The sequence below is a fragment of the Mesoplodon mirus genome (genome assembly GCF_964341445.2).
Source record: "Mesoplodon mirus genome assembly, chromosome: 3".
In the NCBI taxonomy this organism is placed as follows: Eukaryota; Metazoa; Chordata; class Mammalia; order Artiodactyla; family Ziphiidae; genus Mesoplodon; species Mesoplodon mirus.
In genome coordinates, this window is record NC_138978.1 from 58,110,464 (window position 1) to 58,127,220 (window position 16,757).

At 41.9% G+C, this 16,757-nt stretch overlaps 1 protein-coding gene across 5 annotated transcripts in view; it reads left to right on the plus strand.

The window, feature by feature from the left end:
- Positions 1 to 16,757, plus strand: part of ROR1 (receptor tyrosine kinase like orphan receptor 1) — a gene marked incomplete at its 5' end in the record, with an annotated part of 425,624 nt that overhangs the window by 123,029 nt on the left and 285,838 nt on the right. For 2 of the 5 annotated variants that reach the window (XM_082613669.1, XM_082613670.1), the window contains one exon: positions 4,881 to 4,909. The exons of the other annotated variants lie outside the window; for them this stretch is intronic. In XM_082613669.1, the coding sequence (XP_082469795.1) occupies positions 4,888 to 4,909 (22 nt within the window). Of the gene's footprint in view, positions 1 to 4,880; positions 4,910 to 16,757 lie in introns of those variants that run through there. 5 annotated transcript variants of the gene reach the window in all.

Below are 16,757 nucleotides of genomic sequence, written 5' to 3' on the forward strand. Positions count from 1 at the left end.
CATTAAAAAGATGGTTAGACCTTAGAAAGAGAACCATCTGGGGCTTCCCTGGTGGTGCAGTGGTTGAGAATCTGCCTGCTAATGAAGGGGACAAGGGTTCGAGCCCTGGTCTGGGAGGATCCCACATACCACGGAGCAACTAGGCCCATGAGCCACAACTACTGAGCCTGCGCGTCTAGAGCCTGTGCTCCGCAACAAGAGAGGCTGCAATAGAGGCCCGCACACTGCGATGAAGAGTGGCCCCCGCTTGCCACAACTAGAGAAAGCCCTCACACAGAAACGAAGACCTGACACAGCAAAAGTAAATAAATAAATTAATAAACTCCTACCCTCAACATCTTTAAAAAAAAAAAAAGAAAGAAGGAAAGAGGACCATCTAGGTTTACCAAGTTGGAGTTTAAAGTTGAGGCAGATGGAGTCAGACTGAGATTCTGACATGTGGTTCCCATATAGAAAATGTGACAACCAAGAATAGATATCTGCTTGTTTCAGTTAGGCACCCAGTGTACCATTAGCCTCTTCTGAAGTCACTGAGTCACTGCCTCAGCTAATAGAGAATTTTGAGGTGCTCTGTCAGTCTCTTTCCCCTCTCATTTTACCATAAGGGATCCAAGGCTCAGGAAGATGGAATCATTGGTCCTGAACACTTAGCTATTAGACTTTTTCTTTTGAACATTGTTGGAAAATTTTAGACTTTTTTTCTTTTCATCTTGATCCTAGATACATTATAATTTTCCTTCTATTTTATCATAACTTTCCTTATTTCCTTTGAGACTGGGTATGTTTTCTGCTCAGAAAGTGATACCCAGAGATGTCATGGAGATGGCATTTATGAGATTAGAGCTATGACTCCTCTGGGTCTGGGATGACCTCTGTTCAATACAGTTGATCACAGGGTCTCTAGGTGGACTTTAGAGGTAATGACATCCAGCCTCCTGCATGATGCATGCTTCCATCCACAGTGTCCTAGATAGGTGAATCCTTGATCCTCCATTCACGGTATGCTTCCTCTTAACCAAAACAGCCAATCCTATTATTAAACAGGTTTCATATTATGTCATAATCATTCAATAACCTCTACCATACTGTTAAAGAAACATACAAGTAAATAACACGTGTGCACTTTCTAAAGTTGTTTTGATAGCAAGTAGAATTTTAAAAGGACTTCTTTGGCACCTGGATCACCAGAGCTTTGCTTGAACTATGGTAGCATTTCTGGGAATATGAGCAGGAACCCTCCAGTGTTGTTTTATGTTCAATAACTTGAACTCTATGCTATCTGAAACCGTCTCCAATATATACTGGTTCCTCTTTTACTCAATGATTTTCTTAACACTTGGTAGGCACTAAAGAATGCTTCCTCCTCCTTCCCCTTCATTTTATTTTATTTTTTACACATTTATTTATTTATTTATTTGGCTGCATTGGGTCTTTGTTGCTGCGCACAGGCTTTCTCTAGTTGCGGCGAGCGGGGGCTACTCTTTGTTGCGGTGCACAGGCTTCTCATTGCAATGGCTTCTCTTGTTGCAGAGCACGGGCTGTAGGCACGTGGGCTTCAGTAGTTGTGGCTCCGTGGCTCTAGAGCGCAGGCTCAGTAGTTGTAACACACAGGCTTAGTTGCTCCGCGGCATGTGGGATCTTCCCGGACCAGGGCTTGAACCCGTGTCCCCTGCACTGGCAGGCGGATTCTTAACCACTGTGCCACCAGGGAAGTCCCTTCCCCTTCATTTTAAATTGACTTGTTGAACTTAAGTGTTCCTTCCTCATCTAATCAGGGAACTGGATTTTGCTGCCTAATGATGAAATCAGGGTAAGGTGGTGATGTTAGCGAAGCACCAGAACTGATTGGCAGGATGCTGGGGAAAAACTGGCTAGTCCCTGGTTCCTTTATGAGACAGCTTGAAATTTCTTATAAGCAGAGGTGAGCCAGTCACTGGAAATGTTGAGTGGTATGTAAGCACATTTAACCCTGTGCTCCAAGCAAGCTGCTGTCTGCAAAGCCCCTAAAATTTGCTTCACACATTCCCACCTCACCTTGGAGCCTTATTCCAAGATGCAGAATAAAAGGACAAGAGTTCGAATTCTGGCTCTCTATTAATTATTAGCCGTTGAGCTTGGGTAAATCCCTTAATCTCTTTGAGGTTAATAATAGCTACCCTAGAGAGCTATTAAATGTGTCAAATGAAGTAATAGGTGTGGGAATGCTTCGTAAGCTCTACAAGGCCATAAAAAAGCAAGCTGTTATTATTAACGGTATTTTCTGTGAGATTTTCCTGACTTACTTCAGCTCTCAGTCTTTTGCCTTTGTCTGTACTCACTATTGGTACTGCCCCTTGACCCTTTTATCTACCCATCCATGATGCTGGCTAACCCATCCCCTGGGTAGAACTACTCTCTCTGGCAAGTCTTATAGTTCTAATATTTTAAAATTAATTTTGTAATATTTTTAGGAATACAAAATATCCTTTGATAAAATAAAAGGATATGCCATATGCCTAACATATATAAATTTTAGAGAATAAAACCATGTTTTAGTCAACATTTATTGAGTGCTTATGAAATGCTTGACATGGTGCCAGGTCCTGGAAATATCCAGACAAATAAGACCATCCCTGTCAGGAAGTAACTCCCTATCTGGGGCTGGGGGGCAGAGGGCAGGGTTAGTATTGAATGAACAGACAAAGAGAGAGAGAGGCTTTTCTACCTGGCGAAATTCAGGCTACATTCTGAAAGTATTCTTGTTCTAGATTGTTCAGTCATTTGCTATTTTAGATTATTTTGGGGGTTTGTTTCCCTGTTTCTCAGTTCCCCCACTCTTTTCTAAAATGCAAACTCAGTGAGTCTTGGAGCTATACCTTCAATAAATATTTTTTGAGCACCTACCATCATGCTGGGTACTCAATAGAATATCAGCTCCAGAAGGGCAGAGATCTTTGTTTCTCTTGTTCACTGATATATCCCTAGACTAATATCTGGCATATAACATATAAAAATAATATATATTATATTAATATTATAGTATTAATAAATATTTGTCAAATGAACTGTCACACTATTAGTTAAGATAGTACTAGCTGTCATAACTGAATCCTTGAAAATTCAGGGGCTTAATCCAATAAAAGTATATTTCTTGCTATCTGAAGACCAATTTGCAGTGGATTGGGAGACTCTGCTTTGCACAGTCATTCAGGGACCCAGGCTGATGGAGGTTCTGCCACCCTCAACTTGCAGCTTCTACCGTTACCTTAACATACTGTCAATCTCCAGCCAGCAGACGGGAGAGGGAGAATGTGAAGGGTTACAAGGAGGGTATTTTTGGCCACAGCTCACTTTGTTACCTGACCACATTTAGACAACTGGGGTGGGGCTGGGACAAGACGTGTAGATCCTTGCTGGCCACTTCCCAGCAATAACTCTGCATCTTGAAAGGCACACACAATTCTTTGGACAGCCGGCCATCCCTGCCTTATAGACTAAATAACATATGTCTCCTGTTCATACGTGGGTCTCCCGTAACCTGTGAGCTCCTTGGTGGCAAAGGCTACTTCTTATTCAATTCTCTATCCCTAGTTCCCAGCATACTATGATCGTTCAAACATATTTTCTGAATTGAAATACATAGTTTTTCTATTGGGTACCTGGCACCATAATAGATGCTTCAATTTTTTGGTTGAAAGAATTTATAAAAAGAAAAAATAAAGGACTAAGAAGCCATTTGCTACAATATAGGTGCGCCAAGTCTGGTACCTGGTGCTAATATGGTAGGTATTCAGTAAAGAATTATTGGACAAAGAAAGGGAAACGAGAAAAAGAGAGGAGAAGGAAGGAGAGAGAAGAAAGGAGGGGTGAGAGGGGAGGGAAGGAGAGAGGAAGGGCCCTGGAGTGAGTGGGAGAAGGAGGGAGACAGAAAAAGTGAGAGAGGGAGAAAGAGAGGGAGAGAAAGAGGGAGAGGGACCGAAGAAGGAGGAGAGAAAGAAGGAGAACGTGACGTATGTGACGTTATGATCCGCCCACCCTAACCCAGGACAGAAATATCTCCCTGTCCTCTGATGGGGAAACGAAGTTCATAAATCTCCCGGCAAGTTTGTGCTTCTCTATGGAAACGGTACATAAAGTACCCCCGCCACCCACGGAGAAGCACCGGGAGGGGCAGAGCGCTCAGTCACACGCGACCTCACACGCGACCGGCTCCCCCCCAGCACACTCCCCTTCCCCCTTGGCCACAGGTCGGAAGGTGCAGGTCTAGGGTGTGGGGCTGCTAGTCTCCGAGAGCCCGGGAATACAGTGTTTATTTTGCCTCTTTAATCAGTCTCTCTCGCTTCTGGCTCATTGAGTTTTCCCTACAAGATCCACATTGAGAAGTTTTTCGGGATGTGATTGATGGCAGCTGCACACACAGGCGGGGGCGTACCGCGCTCAGATGCCTCGCAGAGTCCCCGACCCAGCGTTGTTAGTTGCAGCCTTGGCGGGTACACCCACTGCAAGCGTTTGTCTTTTGTTTCCTTTTGTGCTTTTAACGTTTTTCCCTCTTTGTGCCTCTTGAGTTTGCACATTTATGGAGTGCGATACATTTTATCAAGTGCTTTCACACCCGCTTTGGCAGCATTTTTCAAGTTATATTAATATGCCTGTTTTATAGATGAGGGAATTGAGGCCCAGAAAGGTTGAGCATCTTGTCCATGGTGCCTGGCATCAGGCCACATTGTTCAGAGTCTTCACCCCATCCTCTTTTTAATAATGAGCAATGCTATGTTCCCGCTGTCACCGATGTAGTCCTGAGTTCTGAAGGGCACTCATGGCTATGGGTTCCGTTGGCACCAGGAAACCTAGCTGTGTTTGGATGACTGGAGTCTAAGAGTGAAATTAACTCCAAGAGGAGGAAGGGCAATGTTCTTTGTGCTCTGTACAGGTACTCTCTTCCGCTTACTTGAGTTTTACAAAATTCTAATTTCTATGTAGGACTGGACAGAGCTTTTGATACTGCTGTAAAATTGCTAAAGCCATAAATGGTTACTCTTGGTTTTAAATATAAAACCAGGTGAAGGGATGAAGGAACTTCTCAATGTTGGAGAAGGGAAAATCACTTAAATAGCAGAACGGACACCATGTGGTAGGTTTTTTTTTGTTTTTTTGAGAGAGTGTTATTTCCTTCCTCTAGATTCCAGTAACTGTCTGTCACCACATAATCCAGGGCTAGGAGAAGTATCGAGGGATTTAGGATTTAGTGAGACTGGCGTTGCTGAAATTAACTTTGTAAAACAAGTCTGTTTACTCTTTATACTAATTTCCTGCTTGCCACTGACTCTGATTTGGTTTAAAGAAAGATATTCTAAGAGGCATTCTTACCATTATGGAAAGGAAAAGTAACAGTGTGTGACTTCATTTTCTTTGGCTGAGCATCTGATAACCATGTATCAGAGGGCAAAGCTGTGGATTCTGAGAGCCGTGCTGCCTCCATCCCAGGGATCAGGAAACTGAGGGCTGTGTTATTAAAATGAATGAAATTGTTGCTTTTCTTATGGTAAAATTTATATAGAAAACTATAGAGAAAATAGATAAAAGCAAAACAACCTGTAATCCCACATCTAAGAGGAAATCACTATTAATATTTTTATCTTCAAATATTCTATCAGTTAGTTGGGCTTTATATTAATTTCCAGGATTGCTTTATGAATTAGGGGCCAGGTATGATTTAAATATATTAAAATGCATCCATTTTGAAAAAAAATTTTTATCTTCTACCAGAGTATTTTCTATTCATACACATTATATGTTAATTTGACATCTTACTGTATACATCTGTTTTGAAATGTCATTTTAAAATTTGAATATATCATGAATATTTACTCATGTTATCATTTCTTCATTCTACATTCATTCGCTATTGATAATAACTGACACTTTGACGTGGCTCTCTGTGTGCCAGGCACTCTTCAATATACTTTACAAACAGAAACTCATTTCATCCTTACAACAACCCTATGAGGTAGTAGTAGTATTATTACCCCCATTTTACAGATGAGGATGCTGAGGCACAGCGGGGTTATACAACCTGCAGGGTCATGCAGGTAGGAAGGGGCAGAGTCAGAACAGGCACCCATGGGGTGTGACTCCTCTGTCCCCTGGGACTCAGTACTGGCTCCTGGCCTGCAGTAAGCTAGCAACCCTGAGTGCTGAATAAGTGTTGGTGATTAGAAGACTGACTTGATGAATGGGAATAGGGAGTCTTGGTTTTGGGAATGGTGATGATAGATAGTTGACATGTGAATTACTTTTGTATGGTTCTATGACAGCCGAGCTCAATGCCAGCAAGGATTCTGAACCAGCAGCTGATTACCTACAGGTCTGCAGAATTGTAAAACAGCAGCTTTACATTTGGCCTTGGGTGTTGTTGGCTGGCTCCTGTTGACCCCCAATTTACACTTCTTTACTAAGTCAGTCAGTAGCTGTAATAGAGGATGTAATGCCAGTAGGCTTAAGGGCCTGCGGCACTCCTTGATGTGTTTTGGGGTTTCTAGCTAGCCAAATGGACTCAGCAAAAATTAATCCCACTTTTCAGATTTTAATAATACCTTTAAATATTTCAGTGAGAAGATACTGTCTTAAGCCGTGAACAGAATCTGATTCCAAATGAATTTTCTAATTCCAAAAAAGCCTCCAAATACTCTTTCCTGATTTTAGAATAAACTCTTTTTATTAATTTTTTTTCTGAAGGACACACAATTAAGCTTATTAATTACAAGCATACCTTGGAGGTATTGTGGGTTTGATTTCAGACCACCACAATAAAGCGAATATTGCAATAAAATGAGTCAAGTGAATTTTTTGGTTTCCCAGTGCAGATTGCCAACAAACACATGAAAGGATGCTCAACATCACTAATCATTAGAGAAATGCAAATCAAAACTATAATGAGGTATCATATCACAGCAATCAGAATGGCCATCATCAAAAAATCTACAAACAATAAATGCTGGAGAGGGTGTGGAGAAAAGGGAACCCTCTTGCACTGTTGGTGGGAATGTAAATTAATACAGCCACTGTGGAGAACAGTATGGAGGTTCCATAAAAAACTAAAAATAGAACTACCATATGACCCAGCAATCCCACTACTGGGCATAATACCCTGAGAAAACCATAATTCAAAAAGAGTCATGTACCGCAATGTTCATTGCAGCTCTATTTACAATAGCCAGGACATGGAAGCATCCTAAGTGTCCATCGACAGATGAATGGATAAAGAAGATGTAGCACATATATACAATGGAATATTACTCAGCCATAAAAAGAAACGAAATTGAGTTATTTGTAGTGAGGTTGATGGGCCTAGAGTCTGTCCTACAGAGTGAAGTAAGTCAGAAAGAGAAAAACAAATACCATATGTTAACACATATATACGGAATCTAAAAAAGAAAAAAAATGGTTCTGAAGAACCTAGGGGCAGGACAGGAATAAAGATGCAGACATAGAGAATGGACTTGAGGACACAGGGAGAGGGAAGGTTAAGCTGGGATAAAGTGAGAGAGTGACATGGACATATATATACTACCAAGTATAAAATAGATAGCTAGTTGGAAGCAGCCGCATAGCACAGGGAGATCAGCTAGGTGCTTTGTGACCACCTAAAGGGGTGGGATAGGGAGGGTGGGAGGGAGGCGCAAGAGGGAGGGGATATGGGGATATATGTATACGTATAGCTGATTCACTTTGTTATACAGCAGCAACTAACACAACAATGTAAAACAATTGTACCTCAATAAAGATGTTAAAAAAATTTATGTTTACATTATACTATATTTAGTGTGCAATAGCATATGTCTAAAAACCAGTGTATATACCTAATTAAATACTTTATTCCTAAACAGTGGTATCATCTGAGCCTTCGGTGAGTTGTGGTAGTAACATCAAAGGTCACTGATCACAGATCACCATAATGAATATAATAAAAATGAAAAAGTTTGAAGTATGTTGAGAATTACCAAAATGTGACACAGAGACATGAAGTAAGCAAATGCTGTTGGAATAAATGGTGCTGTACAGTGAGGGAGGTGAAACCAAACCATACAGGGAGAGGAAAGGTTTTATGAAGGAGGCTGCCTTCAAGCAGGGTCTTAAGAATGGGTGATGTAGCAGGGAAGGGAGGGATTTCTCTAGACATCAATAAAGGAGAGGAGAAAAATAGCCAGTAGACTAGTCGGATGGCAGAGAAGGGTACCAGGGCAAGGGGCATCAGTTCAGCGGAGCCCTGCAGTGGAGTGCATGGATGTCCAGCTGAAGAATGTGAATCTTTGGGTGGGTAATGTGATAGGTTTGCGATTATGCAGGAAGCAAAACCCAAGTGTTGTGTGCCTTTTTTTTTTCGGTACGCGGGCCTCTCACTGTTGTGGCCTCTCCCGTTGTGGAGCACAGCCTCCGGACACGCAGGCTCAGCGGCCATGGCTCACGGGCCCAGCCGCTCCGCGGCATGTGGGACCTTCCCAGACTGGGTCACGAACCCGTGTCCCCTGCATCGGCAGGCGGACTCTCAACCACTGCTCCACCAGGGAAGCCCTGTGTGCCTTTTTTCATTTATAGGGTTCATAGAGGTTTTAGAGATCATCTAGCAATTCGTTTTAAACTGACATGGTGCCCATCTGTTATAAAGGAGGAAACTGAGGCCTAGGGAAATAAGGGGACTTACCTAAAGTCTCACAGCCAGGTGGTGGCATAGTTGGAAATAGCCATGCTGTTGACTCACAGCCCCATAATCTCTTCCTCAGGATCTAAGATTTCAGAAAGAACACGAGGCAGCCCTATACCTCTCAGAGCTGGTAATTATTTCCTTTGCCAGATTGGCTTGGACCTTTCAGTTCATTTAATCCCAAATCTCAGAATGCAACCAGACTAACAGCAAACTTAAACCAACCTGTTATGGGCTGAGTTGTGTCCCCTTTAAAAATTCATATACTGAAGTCCTAATCCCCCATACCTCAGAATATGGCTGTATTTGGGAATAGGGCTTTTAAAGAGGAAATTAAGTTAAAATGAGGTTACAAGGGAAAGTCCTAATCCAGTATGACTGGTGTCCTGATAAGAAGAGGAGATTCAGACACAGATGTGCACAGAGAAAGGACCAAGTGAAGATAACAGGGAGAAGACAGCCATCTGCCAGCCAAGGAGAGAGGCCTCAGCAGAAACCAACCCTACAGACACCTGATCAGGCCTGATCTAGGCCTTCTAAGCCTCCAGAAGTGTGAGAAAATACATTTCTGTTGTTTAAACCCCCCAGTCTGTGGTACTTTGCTAGGGCAGCCTGAGCAAACCGAGACACAGCCTTAACCTGCTCTTTGGGGAGGCTGGTGGTGTCTCATGGCCAGCCTGTGGCGTCTTCACTCCTGGTGGTTGTAGCTCCTTCTTGTTGCTGAGAGCCCTCGTTGGGCCCTATCTTACGTTACCCACTCAGTTACCTTGCTTCAAAGGCAAAGGAATGGTGGAGGGGAGTCTGTTGTAATGCAGAGAAGAGCAAAGGGCCGGTCAGGAGCCTGACGGAACCGTTCATGGCCAGCAAATTCTTAACCTTCTGGGCTCCACGGTTGTGGGAATCTAGCCATTTCCAACTGCTAGATTCTATAAGCAATATGAAAAGAAAAACTATTTGTTGGTTTTAAAGACATACTTAGGGATTTAAAGGTATTTTTTTAATTATATGTTTTTAATTAAAACCTTTTTTTTTCAAATGCTTTGCCTTACTACAGACTTTAATGCATAAGAATATTAAGATTTTAAAATAAGGTGGTAGGATTATGAGTTGTTTTAATATTCTTTTTCAAGCCTGTCTATATTTTCAGTTTTCTTTAATAAATGTATGTGGCTTTATGGGGAAGTATGGGTCATAAAGGTGAAAAAAATTCTAATCCTGTGTTAGAGACAAACAACAGTAAATAATGGGTGAATAAAAAAAAAATCTTCTTAATTTCAAGGAGTTCCAAAAGAAGATAGCATATTTCTAAATGAATGGATAATGAAAATAGTTGTAGGGCAGGGGTGTATACAACTCTTGACATTGCAAATATTTAATATTTTAAAAATTCCTCTGTGTGTGGAAAAACTAATCTTTCTAACACAAATGGTAAAGAAACAAGGCATATACAATTTTATATTAATTGACATATAGAGTATAGAAGGAGATGTAGATCTAAAAATAATAAAATATGAAAATATTAGTCAAGTTGAAGATGGAAAAAGCTGTCACGAGATGTCTATTCATGATTTGTTAATTGGGTAAGGGCAAAGCATATGTGATAATAGACTCCCACCATCATGGAAAAACTCATTCTGTTGACATTTTGGCTTGGCCTCGATTGTACTTGGGAAGAAGATGGTGAAGATGAGAGTGTAATTTAAAATTAGAAAATAGAACGGGATTCAGAAGCTATAGACATAGCCAACTAGTCTCATAATAAAAATGAGAAAATTTCACCATCATTTATAGCCTAATTCCCCAAGTAATTAAGCTGCTTTTTATTTAAGTCACTAATGATCAAAATAAAATAATTCCCTTGAGAATACTGGGACTATGTAGATAAGAGAGTATTATAATAATTAATGATTACTAGCCTCTACTTCCCATTTAAAATGCCCTTCAATAATCTGGATTCTTGTCATTTCCTATAGACCTTTGCCAAACACAGGTAATATACAACACCTTTATAATATGGGGAAGAACAGATCTCAGCAAATGGGATTTCTTCGAGACCTTTTTCTAGGTCACTAAGCAAAACAAACTTGTGATGGAAATCCATCCACCTCTGTGCACACTTCCAAGTAAACTGCCTGTTGGAACATGCGCCCGTCCTCATAGGTACAGGTCCTGACACCCTGAGACCTCCTCTTTGGCAGTGATTACAGGAGTGATCACGCCTCCGATGTCCTCTTTTGTAGAAAGCCAGGACCATTTTGGGAACATATGGTTTCATCTCAGGAGCACATGTGCTATCAAGATTTGTGTGTATATGTGTGTGTATTTGTAAAAGACATTTTATGTATGCCTTGAGTGACCTTTCCAAGAATTGCACAGCTTGTGGATATTCAGACCTGTTCCACGGATTTCTCTTAAATGCAAATCCAGCTGTGTCAGTTCCCTTAACCCGTCCTGTACCTGCTCAAGGTTAAGCGTTGCAGGCAGCTCTTTAGTGAGTGTCCAGAGCATAATTACCCAGATGCACCTGGGTGGGGTTTAACCCCTTGTATCCCCACCCTCCTGCCAGAGTCACGGGGGAGAGTCAAATGTTCAAGAGAGGCAGGGTTAGTGAAATCGCTTCCCTCTCTTGAGGTAACTTGATCTTGTCAAACAATGCTTTTTATAGAGCATATGTGCTTTAGTTTGATTTTAAGGTTCTGAAATGACATTCTCCATTTTGCTCACCACGGAGGCATAGGCACAAAGAAGAAAACCCTCTTTTGGTTACACATGAAAGTTTATTTTTTATTTTTATTTTTGTCAAAAGAAAAGCTATACATTTTCCCAAGTTAAAATAAAAGTGAATACTGCAATGTCACTTTATCCAGAGCCAAAGGCGGGAGAGAAAATTTGTGAAAATTGAATTTAGGAAAGACCAGGAGGAAACCAAAATGACTTGCCCAGAAATGGATATCTAGCTCTTTTTCCTTGGCTGGATTTTGGAAGAAGAGAAGATAAGAGTTATTTTTAAAAAATAAAAGTTAAACTGCTCAGATATGAACAGCTCTCTCCAGATGCCCTGGGTCTCATTTATGCTGCAAATGAGGTCTTACCTCAGGCATGGGATGTTCTAGGTGGAGGGTGGTTGTGGGCTTGCCCAGGACCATGATGCAATAACAGCACGTCGGACAGGGACTTGAGGAGGCCCCTGGATGTGGAGTCTTACAGGAGAAGAACTTAGACTTTGGTGGCCTACTGTTGGGTCTGTTGTACAACCTCTGGCAAATTGCTTAAGCTTCCTGAGTCTCAGTTTCTCTCTCTAAAAAGGGTCCATTGATGCTCCCCTCATCGAGTTCTTTCAAAAATGAAATGAAACCAACTATGTCAAGTGTTTAGTGCATGCCAGGCACGTTACAAACATTCACGTGACCACTGTTTTATGATTACAAAAGGCAGTTCTGCCACAAAGATATGTGACCCTGGGCAGATGACTGCGCTTTGCTTTTCTTATCTATACAATGTGAAATTTTAAGCTGCAATGCTTCTGGTTCTAAAATTTGGTGAGTCTTTGAATCCCCTCTTGAACCTTGGTAAATTCTAAGAGTATTTTCTGTGCCTAGCCATGGACAGAGTTGCCAAATTTCACAGTTAAGTTCTTGCCAGGTAACTAGAACTTGTCTTAAGTGTCAGGCAGTTTTCCTCATCCTGGCACCAAGGCAAGGGAAAGAAATCTGTTCTAATTGCTCCTTAGTCTGCTTATGAATCTAAAAATCCTCTCATATCCAAAATCTATATTCCCCTGCATCTCAGACTCTCCTGATCTTCCTTATTACTTTAAGATAATGCATAAGTAGTGCACTTTTGCTTCCAGACTGTTTTGATTTATGTTCTGACACTGGCTCCTCAGAACAATTCCATGGGGGTAGATCTATTATCACCTCCAATTTACAGATAAGGAAACTGAGGTCTGGATTTGCCGAGATCACATAGCCAAGAATTTGCAGATATGTAGTACATACTCAGGTCTTTTTACCACAGAAACACATGTTTCTCACACTGAGCTAGACTCCCTTCTAAAGTGCTGGAGCCTTTTGTTTACAGACGAAGAAAAGAGGCAAAGAAAAGGATGAGGTCACAACTGGAAATAGTACATAGAAATGCTGATTCCTTCATGACTCATGAGTTTAGGCCTGTGACTCCCAACATCTTTTTACATGAGGACCTATTTTTCTTTTGTAAATAGAAGTTTATTGTTTTATTATATAGGTAAAATACAAATGAACAAAAGAGAGGATAATAAAAAGCATTCATACTCCAGTGATAACCACTGTTAACATTTTGATGTAATAACTTTCCAGAGATTTTTTTTTCATATTTATATATTGATGTGTTTATGAATGTGTATTCAAAAACATGTCCTTAATTTACACATACTGTTTAAGAACTGATCTTTAGTAACAAAAAATGTTATAGGTTGCCCAGCGATAGTTGCATGGAACCCAGATTATGCATCTCCCCAGGATGGCTCATCCACCTGCCTCTTGGGCCCTAGGTTACTTGTTCTGTGGAGAGCTGTTTGTCATTACAACTACCTCATTCCCTGGGGCAAGCCTGCAACTCAGCCTCCGTAGCTCCTGCTGCAATGGAGCCCGGCAGCATTGGCACCCAGACCTAGCTCAACCTGTACCACAGAAGCCCTGGCATCTCCTACCATGCCAGGACTCACCTGAAGCTCTGTGGGCACTGGCTTCTCTGGGAACTCTCCTTAGGGACTACTGGATACGACCAAGAAGTGCAGGGGATTTAAGACCCACGGGTGAACCTTGGCCAAGGGGAGGCAGGAGATGGGGAGACTGTTCTGGGCCATGGTGGGTTCTACACAGCCTTGTCCTGGTGAGCCAGCAGCCAGCAGTTTCTTGTGAGGTTGTGACAGCTTGGTAACTACCTAATGTGTTGCCTTGTATCTGTTTTATCTCCTTTCCTACCTCACCTCTCTTATTCCCTCTTGCCTTCCACTCTGGAATTATACTGTCCTCTCCTCATAAAGCTTTAGCATGTATACTTTTCCTCAGGTCCTTTTTTTTTAACCTAGAAAACTGAACAGATGATGGTCATTACATTTATAGTATATCTCTGTTCAGTAAGTGCATATGAAAAAATACCCCCAAATCAAGCACTTTTAGTGTATGTGGATTTTATTAATGACAATAGCATCTTATGGACTTGAAGAAAAGTAGTATATTGAAGTTGTCTTCAGGTACCATATGGTGATAGGTGGATTAAAGGACCCCTTGAAGCCACTCCATGCCTCTCCCAACCCTCTTGTCCCCAAGAAGGTCTGAAAGCCATGGTTGGAATTTTAGGTGAGACAGAGGTCATCACAGCTATTTTACCTTTCGCTTGACCTTCTTGCTGCAGTGGAAGACTCTCAGCCATAAACGTCAACCTTCCCCTGCTGCCTTTCAAGTGTGTGAAGTCTCGAGGCCTGCACACGTTTTCCCAGAGCGAGGCGCTGTACACATCTGGGTCAACTTTATTCCAGTTTTCTTTTCTTTCTTTTTTTAAAGTCAATCAGTGTGAGTAACTGCTACATGAAACCATGAAGAAAATGGAATAAATATGTTGGAAACACTAGAAAGTGATCTGCAGTTGTTTATTCTCCTCAGTTTTACTTCCTGGGCTTATTTTTAAGCATTCAAAGAGTTTCAGCAATCTTGAAGAGTGTTTGGCATGCTGCAAAAAAAATATGGTCTGTTCTCTAATAGGAAATAACTTTTACACTGTGCTTCCTGGTTTGGAAATGTGTGGGAGAGTGAGGGGGAAACTAATCTCAAGAGACAGGGCCTCTCGTGTGCTGACTCAAGTTCTCTTAATAAGACACTTACTCTATTACATAATTCAGTGCATTTAATCTATTAAGAAGTATTCACTGGGTTCCCCTTTGTTTCTTGAAGGCAGGGATTCTGTCTTATAAGTTTCCATGTTCCCCAACAATGCTGACACCTAATAGGCACTGCCTAAACTCCTTGAATCATGAGATGGACAGCGAATTTTTCCATCGGATGAGTAAATAATAGTGATTTGCACAAGATGCCCATGTTTCAAAGAGCAAATGTTAAAAACATAATTTAATGTGAACAATTAGTGAACAAGACAGTGTATTTGTTTGCACAATGCACTATTTTCAGACAGAGCTCATTGGCTGTATTCACAGAAAGGGCTCATTTGGCTGGTTTAGGCAGAAATGGAGAGAAAGATCTGTGAAGTCAGGAATGGTGAAGGAAGGCTTGCGTGCCAGGATCTCGTGGGGGTGGAAGGGGACGAGGCAGTGGACTTCCAGACTCAGAATTCTGAGTTCCAGTCTTGCCTCTTGAAATCTGGTCTAGCCTTTGGGGCCTGCCCCCTCCATGAAGCTTTTCCCGATCCTTGAATCTAACCTAACCTCCTGTGACCTCATAGTCCTCTGTTGGGACCTTTCTCTTGGCTCTGCTTCTGGATGGCCATTTGTGGTCTTATGTGATACCTTCCACTAGATTACTAAATAAGGGCTGGACTCTTTCTGACTCATCCATTTGACCCCCAGAGTGTTTAGCATAGTGCCTTTCACTCAGGCCACTTCACAAATGCTTGTAGAAGCAGACTTGCCGACCCCAAGTTTCAGAATGAAAAGGACCTGCATCCCATGCAGGGCTTTAGTCGTGTAGTGGGTTGAATAGTGGCTCCTAAAAAGATATGTCCACATCCTGGAATCTATGAATGTGACCTTATTTAGAAAAAGGATCTTGCAAATGTGAGTTGAGGGTTTGTGCCTTTGGATTTTTTCTCTATGGCATTTATCCTTATAATGCATAATCATGGATTTAATGATGCTTATTTTGAATGGCTCACAGTGAAATAATTAATTACACTTAGTATCAATGGAAATTATGAGTGATGATGCTGAATACCTTGACACCACAAACGGACAATGATTTTGGTCTTGGAGTGTTGCAGCCACAGGCCAAGGAGTGACTCGAGCCACCCAGTGCTGGGAGAGGCAGGGAAGGAATCTCCTCTGGAACCTCGGGAGGAAGTGTGGCCCAGCAGACACCTTGCTTTCAGGCTTCTGGCACCCAGAACTGAGACAGAATAAACTTCTGTTGTTTTAAGCTACCACATTTATGATTATTTGTTATGGCAGCCCTAGGAAGCTAATATTATGTGGATTTGTCTAGAATTTCAATGCTACCCCTAACTAGCTGTAAACTCCTGAAGGGCAGGGACTCTCTCTTGTTCCCAGTGGGGCCACCAGTGCCCAATGGAGCAACAGACATGTCATAGGCCTTCATTAAATGTTAATTCCCTTTCCCTTCCTTCCTCCCCTGTTGTCCAGGGTTACCTCTTTGCTAGTAAGAGCAGAGGTGGTTCCAGAACACACTTCCACTCTTCCTTAATTTCCTATTTGTGACAGAGGTTGTTAGTTATCTCCCAATGTTTGTTCTCCTTTTCTTTGACTGGCCTCCTTTTGCAGCTGGGTGTGGCTGTGCACCTGTGCTCTGGCAAGCTGTAAGTGGCAATGTTATGAGGTAGCTTCTGGGAGCCTTCCTTATAGGACAGCTGGTAGTTGCCATTTATTCCTTCTCCTGCATGTTTCTCCCTCTGTCTGCCTGGAATGAGGAGCTACCATTTTGGACCATGAGAGCAGGAACCCCCCCTGGGGATGGAGAGCAGTGATTTGGGCAAGGCTAGCATCCCTGTGTGGAGCAGAGCCAGTATACCAGCCCTGGGCTGCAAGCTTCTGGATTTTTGTGTAAGAGGGAAATAAAGCTCTTGTGTAAGCCATTGTTCATGATTGTGTGTGTGTGTGTGTGTGTGTGTGTGTGTGTGTGTGTGTGTGTGTGAGAAATTTATCAGCACCTACAACTTTGGGACTCCAAGGGGATTATTTGCTCATTACATGGACTATTACCTTCATATATCTGAGGGGACAGAAATCGAACGAGAGATACTTCGAGCCTTTTCCTCGCTGTGATGTTTCAAACTGTGGCCTCAATTTTTTAACCAAGGAAGCCCATGGCATAACTTCTGGAGTTAAACAGACTTGAGTTTAAACCTTGAC